Raw genomic sequence first — 23,690 nt, forward strand, 5'->3', positions numbered from 1 at the left:
TATACGGTACCAATCTTGATGCACCAGATGCGCATTTCGACAAATAATGTCTCATCAGTGATGCTCAACCGAAATGTTTGAAATCTGAAATAACAATGAAGTTTTAGAGCTAGATCATTTCGTTGAAAATGCAGTCTATAATGTTCTTATATACCGATCAAGCATTTATCACAGGATCTTGTAAAGACCCCATTTTGTAATCTAAATTTAATTTCATTCAGCATGCCAGCCTCAATACTACGGAATAAATTGTAGTCGAAAGTGTGGTCATTGCGGACTCCAGGAACCCTGTCATCATATCAACGGATCCTGTCCTAGATCATGTGAACCTGGATATCGAGGACATAGATGTAACATAGGTGTGTACTGAAAACGCATGGAATAATTACGTTTTTCAATAATGAGACGTATTTCAAATATAGTTGTACCTCACATGTGCCGAAGACTCAAGTGAGCTTTTCTGATCACATTTTCTCCGTCCTCCATATGTCTGTCCGTAAGCGTTTGATATATTCTACTTCTTCGCCATAACTGCTGCACCTTGAACGAGGAGAAAATTAAGAAAATGCAAAGATAGCGTGGAGTGATTTAAACATCTTCATTACAACCACTGGATCAGAAAAGTTTAGGTTTACAAGAAATCTTCCCGACATAGTTTAGCTTCAAGTTTGTTAAAATCATGGCCCCTGAGTAAAGGTGGGGCCACAACAAGGGATGTAATTTTTACATGTGATTATATAAGAAAAATCTTTCAAAACAATTCTCTAGAACCAATCGGTCAGAAGAATGAAGATTTACGGGAACGCTTCTTGACATAGACACAATTAAGGTTTCTTCAAATTATGATCCAGGGTGCTAGAATAGGGCCACAATAGGGGATAATTTTTTATACTGATATGTAAGGAAATCTTCTCCAGAACCACTAAGATAATTTCAATCAAATTTAATACAAATCATCCTTGGGTGAATTCAAGTTAATGTAAATAGAGGGCAACCCCTTCAAAGGAATATAATCATAGAGAGGCGAAAATAGAACGGGGTCATTTAAAAATCGTCCCACGAACCACTCGACCAGAAAGGTTTTAATTTACATGAAAGCTTCTTGACATAGAGTAGATTCAAGATTCTTGAAAGCATGATGATTGGGGTAGTGTGGGGTCACAATGGAGAATCAAAGTTTCTGTTTATAACTTATCTAGGGGAAAATCTTGTAAAAATATGTAATTATGGATTGTTCCATTTACCCGATCAAGATAAAGGACTCACGGTGTGTGTAACCGGTCGAAAGGGGATGCTAATTCTAGTAACCTAACCCCACCTCTGGTATATCTAGGGGATCGTTTTTGACCAACTCCTTATTTTGTACTCCTTATATGAGTTTCAAGTTTGACCACTGTCCCTTATCTTCGCCCTTTCCTTCTCAAGAACCACTGTGCCATAAATATGAATTTTGAAATTGAACGTCTCCTGACGTACAGTAGATTAAAGTTTGTTCAAATCATAATTCCCGAATGTAGCGTGAAGCCATATTTGGGGATCAAAGTTTAACATATGCTGATAGATAATTAAAAAAATCTTTAAAATATCTCTTGAACTATATAAATCTAGGTCTTTTACATTTTGTATATACTTCTTTGCAGCAAGACAATTCATGTGATGATATGGTGTGTGATATTGTGACCTTGACCTGGGTATTTAACCTACTTTTGATAGATATTTGACCTATTCAATATTTGATGAACTATTAAAGGTAGACATATACACTTTATATGGCTTTGACCTTTTATATTATATAATGGTTTTTAATTGGGAGTTTGGCCTACTTTTAGGAAAACATATATGGAACTCTTTAACTTAAGGCTATCATATTTTGCAGATAGATTATTTATGGCAAGACCTTGTGACACAATGGTGTACTATCATTTAATCTACTTAATAACAAGAGGCCCAAGGGCCTAGAATCACTCTTCTGATAAATTGTACAACCCCACCATTTCTATTCTTAGCCTCTTAGTATTCTAAATCTTTAGTTAAATCCTAAGAATTCAAAAAAGTAGGTCAATGTGACCTACTTTTTGGTTTACACATTTTGAGAACCCAAGAAATATCAACTGACAAAGTTTGATGATTTTAAGCTAATTAGTATCTGAATATTGAAATATAGCTGTCAAATTCCAATCGTAGATCATGGTGACCTACTTTTTGGTCAGCGAACTCCGAACATGCAAGACCCATCAACTGACAAAGTTTGATGACTGTAGGTCAAATAGCATCTCAAATATATAAATATAGCCGTCCAATTCCAAAAGTACGTCAAGGTGACCTACTTTTTGGTCGACACCCTTTAAACATGCAAGACGCATCAACTGACAAAGTTTGATGACTGTAGGTCAAATAGTATCTGAAATATATGAATATAGGTGTCCAATTCCAAAAGTAGGTCAAGTTGACCTACTTTTTGGTCGAAACACTTAGAACATGCAAGACCCATCAACTGACAAAGTTTGATGACTGTAGGTCAAATAGTATCTGAATATATAAATATAGCCGTCCAATTCCAAAAGTAGGTCAAGGTGACCTATTTTTTGGTCGACACACTCCGTTGACTCAAGATGCATCAACTGTCAAAGTTTGATGATTGTAGGTCAAATAGTGTCTGAAATATAGTAATTTAGCTGTCAAATACCAAAAGTAGGTCACGGTGACCTACTTTTTGGTCGACACAAACCGAAGACGAAGACGCATCAACTGACAAAGATTGATGATCCTAGGTTTTACAGTGCCCAAAATATGCATCTAAAATTGAAAATGTGAAATTTGAATATCTGCAAAATTCAAAAAGTAGGTCACTGTGACCTACTTTTTTTATAAATATGTTTCAAGGCCTCAAGATGCATCAACTTACAAGATTTGATGATTCTAAACCTCTCGGTATTTGAAATAACAACTTAAAATATATCTATATATGATAAGCCATAAAATTCAGAAAGTAGGTCACGATGACCTATTTTTCAGTTGACGCATTTCAAGGTCCCATGATACACCAACTGACAAGTTTTGATGATCATAGGCTTCAAAGTGTCCAAAATATGCATCAAAATTAATTTTAAAATAAATACCTGCAAAATTCAAAAAGTAGGTCACCGTGACCTACTTTTGAGACAACTTGACACAAGGTCCTAAGATGCATCAACTGTCAAAATTTGATGATCCTAGTCCTTATAATGACTAAAATATCTAAGATTTAAGGAATTTAAAAAAAAATTAAATTTAGGTCAATTTTGAAGTGACCTTGAGACCACGCCCTTTGCCCCAGGGTAATGCCTTGAACAAATTTTAATCTACAACATATCCTCATCCTTATGTGTAAGTTTGGTGATAATCTTCCCTGTGGTTCTTGAAAAGAAGATTTTTTAGCAACCACTACTTTTGTTTGTATTTTCCTGATTATCTCCCCTTGTTAAAGGGTCACATCCCTCTATTTAGTATGTATGAAAGCCCTTGGGCCAATGATACCCTGTACCAAATTTGAAAGAAATTGGCCAAGGGGTTCTTGAGTTATAGCCCTTTTTCTAAAAAGTTTATGCACACCGCACACCGCACAAATGGCCATAGCATTAGCTCTTTGAGCCTTTGGCTCAGAAGAGCTAAAAATCCCTGACTTATTTAATGTTACCTAAAAATTTTAAGATTGGGCTTTGATATTTTATATATCTTGATATGAATGGAACGTTCTCAAGTTTGATGATACCAATGACGAACAAACCAACCAGGTTCAGAAGCATACAAAACAGGGTATACTTTTGTCTTTGAATTACGTAGCCCGTCAGTTTGTATCTGGTTTGTGATGCATGCTATCTAAAATGTATTCATGTATAATTATTTTAATTCAATTTAATCCGTCTAGTATACATTTGATTTTAGAGTGAGTTAAGGGTATACATTTGGAATGAACTGTAGAAATAAATGTAGCGGTCACTGTGTTGGAGGTTTATCGTGTAGAAACACAGACGGTGTGTGTCCACAAGGGTGTATGGATGGATGGACGAATTGGTATTGCAATGAAAGTAAAGTATATCAATATCTAGAGAAGAAACGATTACTTGGTTTCGTGATATTTCTTTTTTTTTCAATGGGAATTGGCTGAAAGGTGCCTCAGGTAGTCCAAAATAATAAGTCGCATTAACCATAAGATTCGTCAAACAACTCGGAAATCTTATCTTCGTATACAAATACCCATATTAAACAATTCTATCTCTGTTCTGTTAAACATTTTGTTGGAATTATTAAGTTGTATCGATCGAATTCATCATAACAACCTGTAAATAACTCATTTTGTAATTTTGCTTTATTTCATTCAGCATGTCAGCCTCGATACTACGGTAAAAATTGTGGAGAAAGGTGTGGTCATTGTGAAGGCAGGGGTTTTTGTCATCATATCAACGGATCCTGTCCTGGGTTATGTAAACCTGGATATCGAGGACAAAAATGCAACCTGGGTGAGTACTGAAAACACATTGAAACATTACGTTTTTCAGATATTATTTTAGCTCACCCGAGCCGTATGCTTGTGAGGTTTTCTGATCACAATTTGACCGTCGTACGCCTGTCCGTCCGTAAACGTAACATTTCCCACTTTTCCTCTAAAACTGCTGGACAATTCAAAATTAATTTAAAACGTCTTTGAGCGATGGGGATTCAAGTTGTTCAAATGACGAAACATATCCCCTTGAATGAGAGAAAATCAACAAAATGCAAATATATGGCGGGATCATTTAACAAAATCTTCTTGTTTAGAACGACAGGGCCAGAACAGATTAACTTTACACGAAATCTTCCGGACTTAGTGGAGCTTCAAGTTGCTCAAAAGCTTTACTTTACTGGGGCAAGATGAGTTCACAATAGGAGATCGAATTTTTACAAGGGATTACATTGGGGGATTTTTGAAGACAAATATTCTTAAGAAGCACTGGACTGGAAAAAGTGGAGATTTACATGAACGCTTCCTGACATAAAATAAATCCAGGTTTGTTCAGATTATGACCTCGGAGTCAGGTGGGGTCATAATAGGGGATCAACTTTTTACATGATAATATGTAGGAAAATCTTCTCTAGAACCACTAACCCGATTTCAATTAAACTTGGTACAAATCATCCTTGGGTGACAGAGATTTAAGTTGAGTTATATTACAGATCATTCCTCTTTCAAAGTAAAGATCATATCAAAACGGCAAAACTAAGGTTCGGTGATTCAAAAATCGTCTTATGAATCATTTGAACAGAAAAGCAGATATTTACACGAAGACTTCCTGCCATAGAGTAGATGCAATATTTTTAAAATCAAAATACCCGGGTGTAGGATGGCGTCACAATAGGAGATCAAAGTTGCACATATGCTGATATATAGGAAATTCTTTAAAATATATCTTGACCCATATACGGTAGGAATGTTATAATCTGTATGTACATTTTTGAAGCAAGAGTTTCATGCTATGCTACGGTGTGTGATGTAGTAATCATGATCTGCGAGTTTGACCTACTCTTATTAAAATGTGTCCTATCAAATAAATATTTGATATAAATCTTTCATATCTTTATCTATGCTTCATATGAAAATATCTTTTGTTTCATATCGTCGCTATTACGTTTGTGATGTTGAATTGGAAGTTTGAAATACTTTTAAGAAAACATAACCTATTGAATATATCTGAAATTCTTTAAGGTAGGGCTGCCAAATTTTGCATATATATTCTTTATGTAAAACTTATACGGTACCAATTTTGATGCACCAGATGCGCATTTCGACAAATAATGTCTCTTCAGTGATGCTGAACCGAAATGTTTGAAATCCGAAATAACTATGAAGTTTTAGATCTAAATATAGCCAAAAACAGCGTGCCAAACAAGTGGAGCCAAATTCGTCCAAGGATAAGAGATATGCATGAGGGAGATATGAAAACTTAGTGATACAATGGTCTTTGATATTATGACCTTGGAGTGTGATCTACTTTTTAAAAAGAGCATCTGAGCCATTCAATATGAGACCTTATCTATTTAAGGTAGGGTTTTCATATTTTGTATGTATTTTTCTATGATAAGAGCCTGTTTTTTCAAGATGTTTGAATTTGCGATCTTTACCTTTGAGTTGAACAAATGTTTGAAAAATCTTACCTAATCAATATCTTCTGGGCTCATTAAGGGACATGTTTCATATTTTGTGGATATATTACTATGACAAGACCTTTCATTTTACACTATTGACCTTTGATCTATTGACTTTATAGTTAAACATATTTGTAAGAAAATGTGGCCTGTTAAATATCTTGGGAACTATTCAAGGTAGAGTTGTCGTATTTCATATGTAGGTTTTAATGAGAAAACTTTCTAAGAGTTTTCATATTTTATTGACATATTTCGTATGACAGGATATTTCGTTTCATACCATGGTGTATGACATTGTGACCTTTGTCCTAACAAGAACGGTAAGATCATGCTAGTAATATCTGTGTTGAGGCATATCCCAATTATATGAATTCAGTTTCAGTTATGTCGTGTTCCTTTGGGAGTAGGTTGGGGTCACAAAATGAGGTTGAACTTTGTCATTAAAATAAAGATTGATAGACATTCCTTTAAAATTCACAATTGTTAACAACGACAGGCCCAGGGTGACCCAGGCTAAAATAGGTGAACAATGTGCCGCTCTTCCCCGGCAATAGTGCTGTCGGAATATGAGTGAAAAATTCTGGAACGTGACGTTAACAGTGAGCTACCAACCAACCAAAATTGAGAAGCAGACAGAATATTTGACAAAGCAGATGCAGAGCATACTGTCTGCGTTACATAATATGTTGGTGTATTTCTAGATGAATATGTACAGTGTATGCTGCTAAAATGTATTCATGTATAATTATTTCAATTCAATTTAATGAGTCTAATTTTCATTTGATTTTAGAGTGCGGTAAGGGTACTTTTGGATTGAACTGTAGAAATAAATGTAGCGGTCACTGTGTTGGAGGTTTACCGTGTAGAAACACAGATGGTGTATGTCCTCAAGGGTGTCTGGATGGATGGACAAATTCCTACTGCAATGAAAGTAAAGTATAACTATATTCAGAGAAGAAACGATTATTTTTATTTCAATCAAAATTGCCTGAAAGGTACCCCAGGTAGTAGAAAATAATAAGTTGAGTTAATCATAAGAATCTTTATGTTAAATGTTACCTAAAATCTTTAAGGTTGGGCTTTGATATTTTATATATCTCGATATGAATGGAACGATCTGAAGTTTGATGATACCAATGACCAACAAACCAACTAGGTTCAGAAGCAGACAAAAAAGGGTATACTTTTGTCTCTGAATTACGTAGCCCGTCAGTTGGTATCTGGTTTGTGATGTATGCTATCTAAAATGTATTCATGTATAATTATTTTAATTCAATTTAATGCGTCTAGTATTCATTTGATTTTAGAGTGCGTTAAGGGTACTTTTGGAAGGAACTGTAGAAATAAATGTAGCGGTCATTGTGTTGGAGGCTTACCATGTAGAAACACAAACGGTGTGTGTCCTCAAGGGTGTCTGGATGGATGGACAAATTCCTACTGCAATGAAAGTAAAGTATAACTGTATTCAGAGAAGAAACGATTATTTTTATTTCAATCAAAATTGCCTTAAAGGTGCCTCAGGTAGTCCAAAATAATAAGTCGCATTAATCATAAGATTCGTCAAACAACTTGGAAATCTTGACTTCATATACAAATAGCCCCAATCCATATTAAACAATTATATCTCTGTTCTGTTAAACATGTTGTTGGAATTACTAAGTTGTATCGATCGAATTCATCATAACATCTTGTAAATACCTCATTTTGTAATTTCGCTTTATTTCATTCAGCATGTCAGCCTCGATACTACGGTCAAAATTATAGAGAAAGGTGTGGTCATTGTGAAGGGAGGGGGCTCTGTCATCATATCAACGGATCCTGTCCTGGGTTATGTAAACCTGGATATCGAGGACAAAAATGCAACCTGGGTGAGTACTGAAAACACATTGAAACATTACGTTTTTCAGATATTATTTTAGCTCACCCGAGCCGTATGCTTGTGAGGTTTTCTGATCACAATTTGTCCGTCGTGCGCCTGTCCGTCCGTAAACGTAACATTTCCCACTTTTCCTCTAAAACTGTTGGACATTTCAAAATTGTTTTAAAACGTCTTTGAGCGATGGGGATTCAAGTTGTTCAAATGACGAAACATATCCCCTTGAATGGGAGAAAATCAACAAAATGCAAATATATGGCGGGATCATCTAACAAAATCTTCTTGTTTAGAACGACAGGGCCAGAAAAGATTAACTTTATACAAAATCTTCCGGACTTAGTGGAGCTTCAAGTTGCTCAAAAGCTTGGCTTACTGGGGCAAGATGGGTTCACAATAGGGGATCGATTTTTTTTTCAATGGGATTACATTGGGGGATTTTTGAAGACAAATATTCTTAAGAAGCACTGAACTAGAAAAGTGGAGATTTACGTCAATGCTTCCTGACATAGAGTAAATCAAGGATTGTTTAGATTATGACCTCGGAGTCAGGTGGGGTCATAATAGGGGATCAACTTTTTACATTATAATAGGTAGGAAAATCTTCTCCAGAACCACTAAGCTGATTTCAATTAAACTTGGTACAAATCATCCTTGAGTTACAGGGATTCAAGTTGATTTATATCTACTCAAAATTTGATAAGGATCACTAGGTTATATGTGTGTAATTTACCACTAACATAACAAAAGCCATACATTTGACTCAGAAACATGTTTACTCGGGTTATGAATGAAAATTCATGAACAGCATGAACTTTTCTTAATATGGAAGGCTTGAAATCTGATAAAAACACCAAAAGGCATTTCATTACAAAAAGTTTACAGCAAACCAGAGCAAGAATTACACAGTTTTTGGGGATAGTCCATCATTACACTTAGTCGATGAAGTGTCAATACCGGGTATGGTCTCCCCTTGCATCAATGCCGGCTTGACAACGTCGAGACATGCTTTCAATAAGCACCGGATTTTTCTAATGGGAAGGTTGTTCCACTCTTCCACGAGGGCGTTTCCGAGCTCTGCCAAAGTCGTGGGTTGTGCACTACGGCGTGAAAGGGCGACCTGCAGCATGTTCCATACATGCTCAATCGTATTCAAGTCCGGCGAGCGCGCTGACCAGTCCATACGGACAATTGTCTCCTGCTGAAGTTACTGCTCTACCACCCTGGCGCGATGAAGACGGGCGTTATCATCTATCAGGATGAACTCAGGGCCAACAGCACCAGCGTAGGGTCTGACGTAAACATCGAGGATCTCATCCCGGTACCGCACCCCCGTCATTGTTCCTCTCTCCAGGACATGAAGATCTGTTCTTCCATCCCTGCTGATTCCTACCCAGACCATGATGGAACCACCACCATAACGGTCATGTTCACTGATGTTGGCATCATGGAAACGTTCACGTTGTCGTCGTCACACTCGGTGCTTCATGTCTGTAAAGTCCAAACAATACCCGGAGTCATCGGTGAACAGAACTTGAACCCAATCGTTTTGTGTCCAAGTGACATGATTTTCAGCCCAGTCCAATCGCTCCCGCCGGTGTCGAACAGTCAGAGGGACTCGAACACATGCCATTCTCGAGTTGAGACCTGCATTGTGAAGACGATTCCGTATCGTCTGAGTGAACACATTCACCCCCGAGGCGTTCAGGAGGTCGTTACGTAGGCTGGTTGCTGTCCAGAAGGGATGGCGTCGTGCCAGAAGAGCCACAAAATGGTCTTGGCGTTGGGTTGTCGACCTCTGACGACCACCCTCATGTCGGTGTGCTGCTGTACCAAAAGTTTGCTGTCGGTTGCAGGCCCTGTTTACAACGCTATGGCTGACGTTTAGTACATTTGCAACGTCACGTTGTGAATAGCCAGCGTCAAGCATTCCAATACATCTGCCCAGTTGTTCTGTCGTCAGACGACGCCTTACACGTTGAGGGGGCATTGTGTTGATAAACGTAGTGTAAACACTCAAGTGAGTTTGAAATTTTAGAAAGAATCCTACACCGATGCCTGAGCGAAAATCGTGCAATGGTAACAGAAGCATAAACTGTGATGAGAAACACATATTCCATGGCATGAAATGCACGTGCAAGTTTGTTGAAGACGTTTTTTATTTCACTTGGACACAATATTGCCAGTCATGCAGTTATTAATTTTTTAAACAGAAAAAATATCTATGATCCTTATCAAAATTTTGAGTAGTATATATTACAAATCATTCCTCTTTCAAAGTGGAGGTTATATCAAAAAGGCAAAATTAAGATTCAGTGAATTAAAAATCTTTTCATGAACTACTTAAGCAATTTACACGAAGACTTCCTGACATAAAGTATATGCAATATTTTAAAAATCAAAATACCCGGGTGTAGGAAAACGTTACAATGGGAGATCGAAGTTGCACATATGATGCTATATAGGTAAAATTCTTTAAAATATATTTTGACCCATATAAGGTAGGGATGTCATATTATGTATGTACATTTTTAAAGCAAGAATTTCATGCTATGCTATGGTGTGTGATCTAGTGATCATGACCATCGAGTTTGACTACTCTTATTAAAATGCGTCCTATTAAATAACTATTCAAAGTAAATCTTTCATGTCTTTATGCTTCAACAGGGGATGCTTACTCCTCCTAGGTACCTGATCCCACCTCCGGTGTGTCCATGGGTCCGTGTTTGCCCAATTATCTATTTTGTATTGCTTATAGGAGTTATGAGATTGATCATTGTTCGTTATCTTCACCTTGCATGGAAATATCATTTATTTCATATCATCGCTATTACCTTTGTGATGTTAAATTGGAAGTTTGACTTAATTTTATGAAAACATAGCATATAGAATATATCTGGAATTCTTTAAGGTAGGGCTGCCAAATTTTGCATATAGATTCTTTAAAGGAAGACTTTGTGACACAATGGTGTTTGATATTATGACCTTGGAGTGTGATCTACTTTTTAAAAAGAGCATCTGAATCATTGAATATGTGACATTATCTATTTAAGGTAGGGTTTTTATATTTTGTATGTATTTTTCTATGATAAGAGCCTGTTTTTCCAAGATGTTTGAATTTGCGGCCTTTACCTTTGTGTTGAACAAATGTTTGAAAAATCTGACCTAATCAATATCTTCTGGGCTCATTAAGGGACATGTTTCATATTTTGTGGATATATTACTATGACAAGACCTTTCATTTTACACTATTGACCTTTGATCTATTGACCTTATAGTTAAACATATTTGTAAGAAAATGTGGCCTGTTAAATATTTTAGGAACTATTCAACGTAGAGCTGTCGTATTTCATATGTAGGTTTTAATGAGAAAACCTTCTAAGAGTTTTCATATTTTATGGACATATTTCGTATGACAGGATATTTCGTTTCATACCATGGTGTATGACATTGTGACCTTTGTCTTAACAAGAACGGTAAGATCATGCTAGTCATATCTGTGTTGAGGCATATCCCAATTACAAGAATTCAGTTTCAGTTATGTCGTGATCCTTTGGGACTAGGTTGGGGTCACAATATGAGGTCAAACTTTTTCATAAAAATATACATTGATAAACATTCCTTTAAAATTCACAATTGTTATCAACGACAGGCCCAGGGTGACCCAGGCTAAGATAGGTGAACAATTTGCTGCTCCTCCCTGGCAATAGTGCTGTCGCAATATGAGTGAACAATTCTGAAGCATGACGTTAACAGTGAGCTACCAACCAACCAAATTGAGAAGCAGACATAATATTTGACAAAGCAGATGCAGAGCATACTGTCTGCGTTACATAATATGGTGGTGTATATCTAAATGATTATGTACAGTGTATGCTGCTAAAATGTATTCATGTATAATCATTTTAATTCAATTTAATGAGTCTAATTTTCTTTTTTTTCAGAATGTGTTAAGGGTACATTTGGAATGAACTGTAGAAATAAATGTAGCGGTCACTGTGTTGGAGGTTTACCGTGTAGAAACACAGACGGTGTGTGTCCTCAGGGGTGTCTGGATGGATGGACAAATTCCTACTGCAATGAAAGTAAAGTATAACTATATTCAGCGAGAGAGAAGACACCACAGTGTCGTCTTCTTCTGTTTGACACTTAGATATTTTATTGAAAGTAGATATTAATGGCAAACCGACAACTCAGCTGTATGACAAACGGGATGATTTCTCCATTGTCAACTTCCCATATTTATGTACCAATATTCCATTATCACTTATGGTCCTCCGTGGCCGAGTGGCTAAAACATTACGCTCAAAATCACACGGCCTCTCACCTCTGGTCGGCGCGGGTTCGAAACCCTCTCGCGCCGGTAACTGAGAGAGTTTCCCAGTTTACTTTCGGAAGGTCAGTGATCTCTTCCCAGGTACATTGTATCTGAGTTCTCCCTTTCACCAATAAAAAACTGGGCGCCACCATATAAGTGAAAAATTGTTGAGTGTGGCGGAAAACATCAGTCAATCAATCAATCACCTATTATCACCTGTATATGGTGTTTATATATCTCAGCTGATTCGATACGCAAGAGCTTATTCTGCGTATAGTCCGTTTTTAAATCGAGGCAAACTACTGACAAACAAGTTGATGGTACAGGGGTTTCAACAGTCTCGATTGAAGTAAGCATTTCGCAAATTCTATACTCGTTATAATGATCTAGGTCGTCAAAACAACCTATCATTGGGTCAAATGCTGTTTGACATGTTTCATTCCGATTGTTAGGCCGTTCTTCGCACAGTGATTTCGACTAGGGATAAGGCCATTAACCTGATCAAGATATAGGGCTCACGACGGGTGTGACCGGTCGACAGAGGATGTTTACTCCTCCTAGGCACCTGATCCCACCTCTGGTGTATCCAGGAGTCCGTGTTTGCCGAACTATCTATTTTGTATTGCTTATAGGAGTTATGAGATTGATCACTGTTCGTTATCTTCACCTTTCAAAAACTATTTTTGATTCGTGGTGTTTCTAATTTCAATAAAACATACCTCAAATATATCGCAGGTAGTCTGAATAAAAGCTTGTGAAAATCATATAATTTGTCAAACATCTTTGAAACCTAAACCTATACAATAATCACAAGTCATATTTAACAATTCTAAGCCGGTTTTGTTAAATACTCATTTGGAAATACAAAACTATATCGATCGAACATTCATCAACAGTTTTCGTAAAGACCCCATTTTGTAATTTCTTTTCATTTAATTCAGCATGTCAGCCTCGATACTACGGCAGAAATTGTAAAGAAAGGTGTGGTCATTGTGGACAGAGGAAACCCTGTCATCATATCAACGGATCATGCCCTGGGTCGTGTGAACTTGGATATCAAGGACAGAAATGTAACATTGGTGTGTACTGAAAATGCTTGGAACAATTACTTTCTTCATTTCTCTTTTTTCTTGTATTACACACTCTGAGGGGTAATGGGTCATTGTCACAATAGCGGTAATTCTGGTTAAATCCGTTGTCTTCTACATGTAGTTTAAACTAATTTAACCCAAGTAACAAATAGCTTATGCTTATGGACCTTCTGTCAGAAATCTTCTTTTCATGAAGATTTTGAATAAGTTCCTTTCAACGCTTTATAGAAAGGTAGATATTTAACAGAGATACGAGCGCTAAATTAACTTTTTCATAAATAAAGCGGTTACAAGCGCAGCAGAAAAACGGAAGTAACATAGATTTAAAGCTATGTTTGACGCTCGATTTTATCCTGTCAACGTCAGTCGTGACACGGGACCTACGTCTGAAAGGGGATATCCGAAAAACGTGTGACCTGCTTCTAGATGCCGAGCATTGACGAATGAGCAATCACTACCAAATGTTTGACGAGGACATGACATTACATGTTATCGGGCTCGAACTCACGATCTCCAAGTTACAACGTGAATGCACTACCACTGAGCTACTATCAAGAAATAAAAGTAAGGCACATGGTTTTATACATTTATAAAATCCTTGTAGTTCAAACAAACCTTTTATTAGAATAAACTAATTTATGATTATCACCAGTTATCAAAATCATTCTGAATTCAGTGGTTCTTTCGTGCCTCATGTATGAGGAAAGAATGTTATAGGATATATCTTTCACTTAGTCCTTATTATTGAAAGTACTTGTATATGAACAAGTGTTTAGATTAGTTTATCGTGTTGAAAAATATGTTTTCTGCATCAATGTACTGTAGAATCATTTAAATTTGTGGGGGCCAATTTTCGTGGATTGCTTAAATTTTACGGGTTCGTGGGGACGTAATTTCGTGGATTTATATATATTTGTAAGAAAGATAACTCTGGGATGTAATTATGATTCTTTATTCGTTGATGATTTAAATTCGTGGGTGGGGGTACCCTCGAATTCCACGAATATTGATTATTCCACGGTACATGAATTTAAATTATGTGCATGGTTTAGAAGGGGATGGACAATACGATGGAAGATTAGGAGTCCACATGTACATACACTGTTTGATTTCATTGTTAAGTTTAATGGCATAACATCTAAATCAGGTAAATAGTTACATACAATATAAAATGCTGTGAAATAGAGTATTGTAGTCACTAAAGGCTTCCATTTAGTAGACTGTAACATTTCCTCCTTGAAAGGAATACATTTACTGATAGATTAGATTGTCAGTCTGTTTAGTACGGTGATGATTTTTTATTATTTCTTATGTTTTCCGCCACACTCAATAATTTTTCAGTTATATGGTGGCGCCCAGTTTTGTATTGATGGAAGAGAGAACCCAGATACAATGCACCTGGGAAGAGACCACCGACCTTCTGAAAGTAAAGATTGTTTGTCTACATTTATTCTAGAGCCCATTTGTTTTACGGGATCATAAGAAATACTTTGAAGTGTAACTGAAATGTATGTGATGTATATGTTTAAATAGTTAATAATCAACTTAAGGTATGATTTTCTGGGGTATTGAAAAGAGTGTACATTGTAAACACTATAATACCTGCTTCAAACCTTCCCCACATATTCCATTAAACCTTAACATTATAACCTGAAAGAGAAGGAAAAGAAAACATGGATTATATTTGAGGCAGTTGCTAATCAAACACACAGTACTGATGCAGGCTACAGATGAAACCCCCGCACAAAAGCAGGTTAATACAATGTGTAATATATCCAATCAATATCAACAAGCAAGACACAGAAAGGTGCGGAAATAATATTTGTGTTTATTTTCTCAGCCCAAGGACCATAACTCAGCAAACAAATCAACGGAACGGAACAGAATTAAAACCTGATCTGTAACTTGCCATGGTAAAGCAATATACTAAATATGAAATGAATATCTGTAAACCCGACGAAAAAAGGTGAGGAAAACTGAGTATTTGCATTATTTTCTAAGTCGTGTTTTCCGGCCCTTTCAGAGTTATCCGTAGTCAAAATCAGTGTCGTGGAGTAAGACGATACTAACTATGACTCAATCATATATAGATAACAACTAGAATTTTTCAATTTTTACACACTATCACAACCAACGTGATTTTGTCACCCCCCCCCCCCCCCCCCTCCCCGAAAACTGATCCCAGATATGGTCCGTGTTAGCCTTGTTCTCAGTTTGTATTCTTTATAGGGTTTATTCGATTCGCTCTTTCTATGTATATGAGCAGTATATATTGATGATGACATCATGCATTAGCTGAACACTACAATACTGCCTAAATGAGAGGCCATTTTGGAATCAATTTCATAATTCATATATCTCGTTATTTATGATTTTAAAATGATTGGATTTTATGGTAATATTACGTTAATTCACTTTTGTATTTCTATAATGTCTTCAGTAAAAGTATAAAGGTATGGAAAAAATGATAAGTGATCTTGAAATCATTCTATTGATACGATGCGTGTGTACGGACGTCAAGTTACTTATGATAGAGGTTGGGCGGTAGTTGTCTTCACACCCCTGCCAAGAACCATTGATGAATCAATGTCTGACATCAAACTCTTATTATTGTAGCGTGTAAAAAGGAGCCTACGGCCCTAACTGTCGCCATGTATGTGGACAATGTAAAGGAAGGGATACATGTGATCACGTGAGTGGTTCTTGTCTTTCCTCGAGAGTGTGAACCCGGATGGAAGCAAACATCAGATCGGTAATGCGATTGAGGTACATTTGTGAAGATTTTATCATATGATGTGAAGTGAAGGCACAGTTGCTATATTACTGTACATTTTTTATGGAAATTGTAAGCAAGACGCAAGATATTTGTCAGTAAATATAGCACGAAATGTTATGCACCTCTAACCGTCATTATTATGTAATATATGTGTAGAGTTCTCGTGCAGCAGGTTTACACATAAAGTTTACACATAAAGTGGAAAAGTTTCAGAGTGAAATATATATATTTTCAACAACAAAAAAATGCGGAAAAAAAACAAAATAGCAAACAATGTAAAACTGCACGAAAAAGGAAAACGATTAAAATAGTAATAACTTTCAACCTAGTATAAGGTTTACCACAACAATATTTACAATTCATAAAACTTGGTGAACAACTTTTTTACAAGTGTGCACTCAACAACCTTTCATTTCTTCAGTATAAATGTAACTTTGATTTTAGAATGCAATGACGGGATTTTTGGATACAATTGTATGTTGACTTCCAGTGGGCACTGCGCTGATGAATTACCGGGCAGTAAAACAGACCCGCTTGTGTGCCGGAGGCTGTGTGGAGGGATAGCCAAATTTTTATTGCAACGAAAGTATGAAAAGCGAAGATGACGAACATTGATCAATCTCATAACTGCTATAAGCAATACAAAATAGATAGTTGGGCAAACACGGACCCCTGGACACACAAGAGGTGGGATCAGGTGCCAAGGAGGAGTAAGCATCTCCTGTCGGCCTGTCACACCCGCCGTGAGTCCTATATCCTGATCAAGTAAAAGGAGTTATCCGTAGTCAAAATCAGTGTGCCAAGAACGGTCTAAAAATCTGTATGAAACACGTCAGACAGAAGTAGCATTATGAAGTAGCAAGTCATGTAGATTTATTACGCTCGTCCTGCAACTTTTTTTCTCAATTAGAAATACACCTTTTATCAATGATTTTTCAGCAACAATCCTTAAATACTTCATCGCATTGTATTCTCGATATCAGCACTATACAGCGTAAGATACTTTTAACCTGGTATTGAAATAGAAAAGTAGTATCCCGTTTATAGTGATATAGCTAGGGCGGATGCAGCTACATATACATGGTCGATCCGGAATTTCCCCCCAACAATCTGAATGTAAATGTTACCACCCTCTTTATCATTGAAAAACTTAGAATGAATCAAGCTGATGATAATTTCATCAGTCTTTCATAGACGCTAGTGCACTTTCTCTGTCGTAATAAATATTTGTTGTATTTATGCGTGCATTTACAATTAACTATTAAGCAATACTGATTTGTATATACTGTCACCGATGTTCCATTACCGGGCATGTCAAGGAGTTGAAACTGGGAACTTTATACGCGCAATTGCTATCAGTAGATGCGATCAAACCCCAGACTCTTGCATTTTCTATTGCACAAAACAAACCCTTAAATTAGATCTGCCATGTCCTTTTTTGCATTCTACTATAGAATAAAGGATAGTGAGGTTAAGTATATCGGCTATGATCGATAATACTTTTCATTATTCAGTTAGAATACTTTGCAATGAATATAACAGGACTTTTTCATTACTGATGTTTTACATGTAATTGTTTAGACTATCCATTATAATACAACCAGTATATACCCATATTCATGAAATAAACCGATATAGTTCAAGTTGGGTTACTTTGAATTTTAGAATACAGTCATGATTCTCACGGGAAGCTTACATGGAAAACACAATATTACCCATATTCGCTCTAGCTTTCGTTTCTAGGCCAAATGAATGCAAAAAGTTGTTTTTCACCCATCACAATGTGCTAAGTGTGTGGATAAAGGAGGGGGGGGGGGGGGCGTTTACTGAGTATCTTACTAGGAAATGTTATGGTGCTTGTATTGTTTACGTATACTATGTTTGTTATTTCCTAATGATATTTCATACTTTTGTAATAATAATATCCGGCTTTAAAATCACTCTCAGGAAAATGCTTACTTGTGTATATTATTGTCTTGCTGTAACAATAAGTTATATCACTCTCTCATGATACCAAAATTATGTTCCGTAACGTGCAAACACCTGACGCGACCTCCTTCTTGGAGGTCATATCCGACAGAGCCGTGACTATAGCTTGGTCGTGGCATGAAAGTGGCTTGTACTACGAACTCTACATTTACGTCATTAAAAGTTAGAGTAGACAACACTTAAATGAACCAGTCAGTATATAGTATCGTTTATGTAAAACAAACATGCACTTTAGCGAAAATTCATTGCGAGGAAATGTTTTTGAATTAAAAGATTAAAAGCGAGGTGAAGATAACAAACAGTGATCAATCTCATAACTCCTACAAGCAATACAAAATAGATAGTTGGGCAAACACGGACCCCTGGACACACCAGAGGTGGGATCAGGTGCCTAGGAGGAGTAAGCATCCCCTGTTGACCTGTGGAAGTTATGAGATTGATCACTGTTTGTCAACTTCACCCTGCATTCATACAATGCAAAAAAGTAGGCAACTAACATCTTCGTGATTGTTAATACTACCATAATTAATCTTTTACAACTCCATGTTTGCTGATGAATATCAGAAAACAAACATCTTATCATAAAAATACCCCCATAGCCTTCTCATTTGCGTATTATAAATCGTTTCGGTACCCTTATTGCGAAAAGCCCTTTATTCTCGTTTTCATCAGATGTTGAATTGTTTTGGTCTGTAGCTGTTTAAAAGTACATTATTTACCATATCCAAATCAACTGTGCACTGCTTTGCAGACTCCAGTATCTTTTGAATTAATGTCCAATAGAAAATGAAGATATGGATGGACTTGTACTTGAGTTTGCCATTGTGTTTGCTTAGAAATTACCTTTGCGGTGAGAATGTCTCACTTGTGATTTCTAAGGATTTGGTTGAGTGAGTATTTAGTAAGCAAAAGTAACACCTTAGGGCAGACCTTGAGACAAACAAATCGACATTTTCCTCATTTACTGAGTTATGTCTGTGTGTGTTACCCTAGTGGTGTATTTCCTTTACCCTAATCATAGTCTAATGTCCTACTCGATATATCGCTGTAATAGGCGCTGTTCATGCAAACTTTAGGGAAGATTTGCCTTCTAGTATTTAGATTATTACACTCTGTTCATCATTAACAATCGCTTTCGCAATGTACACGTCATTTATTTGTACATTAAGTGCGAAATAACAGAAGCTTACCCACCTGTCGCCATATTTGACTAGGGTAACGCACTTCTGTTTCTACAGTCAAGACAGGGAACATGAAGAAAAGCCATACAGAATATACAGATGGATGGTGAATATAACGAAAGCTGTGTGGTTTTTGTTTTTACGTTTTTGTACAGGACGGGTATGAATTGTGGTTTAGACGCATTCTATTTACACAAATTCCAACAAAATTCATTATGCAGTAAACGAATAAATACAGTTATTTAAATCAGAATATATTATAAAAATGTTAATATGGCATACTGAAAAGCAAGATTGGCAATCGTGTTAGATAAGTGTTAATATAATAAAATTCATTACATATATTTCAAGTAACAAAAATGCGAACATATGCATGTATATACGAAGGTATTATTTAGATATCACACTGTGTTTCTCATAACTACATTTGAATTGGTTTCAGACCAGACCAAGATACGTCCTGGGCCCCGTGAATTATATTGATGTACTCTATCAACTTAGCCATTTACTAATTGCTTCCAAAATTTAGTCGATCTAATCAGCATACCCAGACCTGTTTTTGCAATGAAATAGTAAATTAAAAAGCTGCACAAATTACACCCAATATGGGGGTAAATTGTGCAAAATCCTGTATTCTGAGCATTTCTTGACACTTCTTTTTCCTTTTAAGATTGTCTATTTCTTAAACACACATTTATGTTATATATACTTTTTAAGAATTCTTAAGTGTTACTTTTATTTGACGAAAATATCGTAAGTACATATCAGTGTGTCGTTTTATTTGTTCTAGAATTAAATGGTATACCGGTGTTAATAAATTTAGATGATGCATTTAAATATCCATCTTTCATATAATGAATAATTATTTTTGCTCCGCAGGGGGATCCGTACCACAGTATCACCACTCTTGATCCACTTGCTTTAGAGATAACTGTAGATATTGCACTGGAAATGGACCATGTGATTACGTCAATGGTTCGAGTCTTTCACGATATTGGGATTCCGAATGTTTGATTGATTGTATATTGTTTAATGTCCTACGTGAACATTTCTAACTCATATGGAGACGTTACTATTGCCGGTGAAGGACTGCAAAATTTAAGCCTATACTGGGCGCTTACAGTCTTTGAGCAGGGAGGGATCTTTATTGTACCACACGTGCTGTGATACTTGGCCTAAGTTTTTGCGGTCTCATATGAAGTACGGCCCCATCATGTCGCCTCTTACGACAGGCAAGGGGATACTGAGCACCTTTTCTAACCCGGATCCCACGGGAATGGGTCTAAATGAAATCATGAAGATGATGGGAAATGATCAAATTGCCTTACATTAGATGAAACTTTGTGCAAATGTTACGAACATACCAATATGACACCTATGCGCAAAACTTTGAAGTTAGCAAAATGTTCGTATTTACCCAATACAAAAAGTATGTTATTCTTTACAATATATTTAAAAAAAAACTATGAAAGGAACCAGTGTAAATGGTTCAAATTATTGCACTCCTAACGCCATATTCCTATATTTTACTCATTTAGAGACATTAAACGCTGTAAGTGATGTATCACATGATTTGACCTTGTAGAGATCTTTCAACATAACTTTGGAGAATTGGTCTGGATTATAACTTCCAACCTAGTTTCAGCTTCTCCACAACAAATTTTACAATATAAGAAGTGTGGTGATCAACATTTCTACAAATGTGCATCTGAATCACCTTTTATTTTTTCAGTATGAATGTGACTTTGATTTCAGAGTGTGACGATGGGACTTTTGGATACAATTGTATGTTGACTTGCAGTGGTCACTGTGCTGGGGGATTACCATGCAGTAAACCAGACGGCTTGTGTCCCGGAGGCTGCATGGATGGATGGATAAATCCTTATTGCAATGAAAGTATGGCATTCCGAAGTTGCAAGTCAAGTACATTTTTCTATAACTTTTTTTCTCAATTGGAAATATTCATTTAATCAAGGTATGCTCTATGTAACACTTTTTAAATACTTCGTAACATTGTCTTCTCGACATTAGTACTATAACGCGTAAGTGACTTTAAACTAAAATATACAAGTATTGTCCCGTTTACGGTGATATAGCTAGCGCGAACGCAGCTATAGATATACATGCGCGGATCCGGACAATGTTCAACAATCTCATTGTAAATGGTAACTCCCTCTTGCATTCGAAACCTACAATTCATCAGACTGTTGATAATTTGATGTCATTCTTCCAGTGAAATATTTTCATAGGCGCGAACACAATTTCTACGTCAGAAGGAGTGGTTTTTAAATATTGTACCTGCATGCTACATTAAGTATAAAGCATTAGCGGCACCATTTTCTTCTTACCGAGTACGTAAAGAAGTTGAAACCGGAACCCTGATACGCGCGATTGATATCAGCAGATGCGATAAAACCAGATGCTTGGATTTTCTGTTGCACAAAACATTCTCTTCAATTAGACCCGCCAAGTAATTATTTGTATTCTACCCTAAAATAAAGTACAGTGGACTTAATTATATCGGTCCACCCCTGTTGTGATCGATATTACTTTTCATTGTCCATTTAGAATAATTTCCAATCAATATAACAGGGGGCATACAGAGTAAAACTAGGGTGAGTTAATCCACGTAATTGTATACACGTAAGTGTATAATCTTGGCGTCAATACTCATAAGTGTATAATCTCAGTGTTAATCCAAGTCAGCATATCATCTCAGAGTAAATCCACATAAATATATAATCTCAGAATAAATCCCCTTAAGCTTATAATCTCAGAGTAAATCCACGTAAATATATATTAATCTCAGAATAAATCCTGGCAAGTTTATAATATCATAGTAATTCCATGTAAGTTTACAATCTTATAGTAAATCCAGGAAAGTTTGTAATCTTAGGGTTAATCCACGTAAGTGTATAATCCCAGAGGTAATCCACATATAAGTGTAAAATCTCAGCGTGAATCCACGTAAGTGTATCATATCAGAGTAAATCCACGTAAGTTTATAATATTAGAGTATATCCAAGTAAAGGATATAATCTCAGAATAAATCCAAGTAAGTCGATAATATCGGAGTAAACCCTAGTAAATTTATAATCTCAGAGTAAATGCTCACAAATTTAAAATCTCAAAGGTAATCCAAGCTAAGTTTATCATTTCAGCGTTACTACACATACGTGTATAATGGCAACGTTAATCCACATAAGTATATAATCTCAGTGTTAATCCACGGACGTGTATAATATCAGCGTCAATACAAGTAAGTACATAATCTCAGATTCCACAGAGATATATACTCTCAGATCTACGAAACAGAATACGGAAATAACTGTCGTGAGAACTATTGGGTTTCTTGAGACTTGTGTGTAGTTATACATATGTCTCCCCTATCTCTATCTATGAAATAAACCGATTTAGTCCGAGTTTGATGTGTTTAAATTTAAGAATGCAGTCATGGATCTTTCCGCAAAAGCTTGCAGCTTGCATGGAAAGGAAAATGCACATCCATATTCGCTCTATTTTTAATTTTGGGACAAACAAATGCAAGCAGTTGTTAATCACACATTACAATGCCTTTAGTCTGTGAATAAAAGAGGAAACTCTTAATAGGTAAAAGGTGAAGATAACGAACAGTGATCAATCTCATAACTCCTACAAGCAATACAAAATAGATAGTTGGGCAAACACGGACCCCTGGACACACCAGAGGTGGGATCAGGTGCCTAGAACGAGTAAGCATCCCCTGTCGACCGGTCATATCCACACCGTGAGCCCTGTATCCTGATCAGGTAAACGGGGTTATCTGTAGTCAAAATCAGTGTGCCACGAACGGCCTAACAATCGGTATGAAACACTTCAGACAGCATTTGACCCAATGCGAGGTTGTATTGATGAACTAGATCGTTATAACGACCATAGAATTTGCGAAATGCTGACTTCAATCGAGACTGTTAAAACCGCTGTTCCATCAACTTGTTTGTCATTAGCTTGCCTCGATTTAAAAACTGACTATAAGCAGAACAAGCTCTAGCGTATCGAATTAGTTGAGTGATAGAGACACCATATGCAGGTGATAATGGCATATTGCTACATAAATATGGGAAGTTGACGATGGAGAAGCTGAAATCATCTCGTTTGTCATACAATGATCTCACACTACGAAGTAGCATGATAAATGTTAATGTATATTAAGTTCATTATTTTAAAGTGATGCTTAATAGTTCTGTGATAGTAATATCTGGTCTTAATCACGTCAGGGCTTACATGTATGTTTTCTTGCCGGTATATTTTGTTGCAACAA

General features: G+C 36.4%; 1 protein-coding gene across 1 annotated transcript in view; it reads left to right on the plus strand.

The window, feature by feature from the left end:
* Positions 1 to 17,029, plus strand: part of LOC125662353 (multiple epidermal growth factor-like domains protein 10) — a 32,109-nt gene extending 15,080 nt beyond the window's left edge. The window contains exons 6-14 of the mRNA XM_056146220.1: positions 222 to 359; positions 4,362 to 4,499; positions 6,953 to 7,093; positions 7,470 to 7,610; positions 7,893 to 8,030; positions 11,980 to 12,120; positions 13,295 to 15,410; positions 16,061 to 16,210; positions 16,665 to 17,029. Coding sequence (XP_056002195.1) covers positions 222 to 359; positions 4,362 to 4,499; positions 6,953 to 7,093; positions 7,470 to 7,610; positions 7,893 to 8,030; positions 11,980 to 12,120; positions 13,295 to 13,443 — 986 coding nt within the window. The 3' untranslated portion in view covers positions 13,444 to 15,410; positions 16,061 to 16,210; positions 16,665 to 17,029. The remainder of the gene's footprint in view (positions 1 to 221; positions 360 to 4,361; positions 4,500 to 6,952; positions 7,094 to 7,469; positions 7,611 to 7,892; positions 8,031 to 11,979; positions 12,121 to 13,294; positions 15,411 to 16,060; positions 16,211 to 16,664) is intronic.
* The last annotated feature ends 6,661 nt before the right edge of the window (positions 17,030 to 23,690 follow it).

This window comes from Ostrea edulis, chromosome 8 (assembly GCF_947568905.1).
Source record: "Ostrea edulis chromosome 8, xbOstEdul1.1, whole genome shotgun sequence".
Classification (NCBI taxonomy): Eukaryota; Metazoa; Mollusca; class Bivalvia; order Ostreida; family Ostreidae; genus Ostrea; species Ostrea edulis.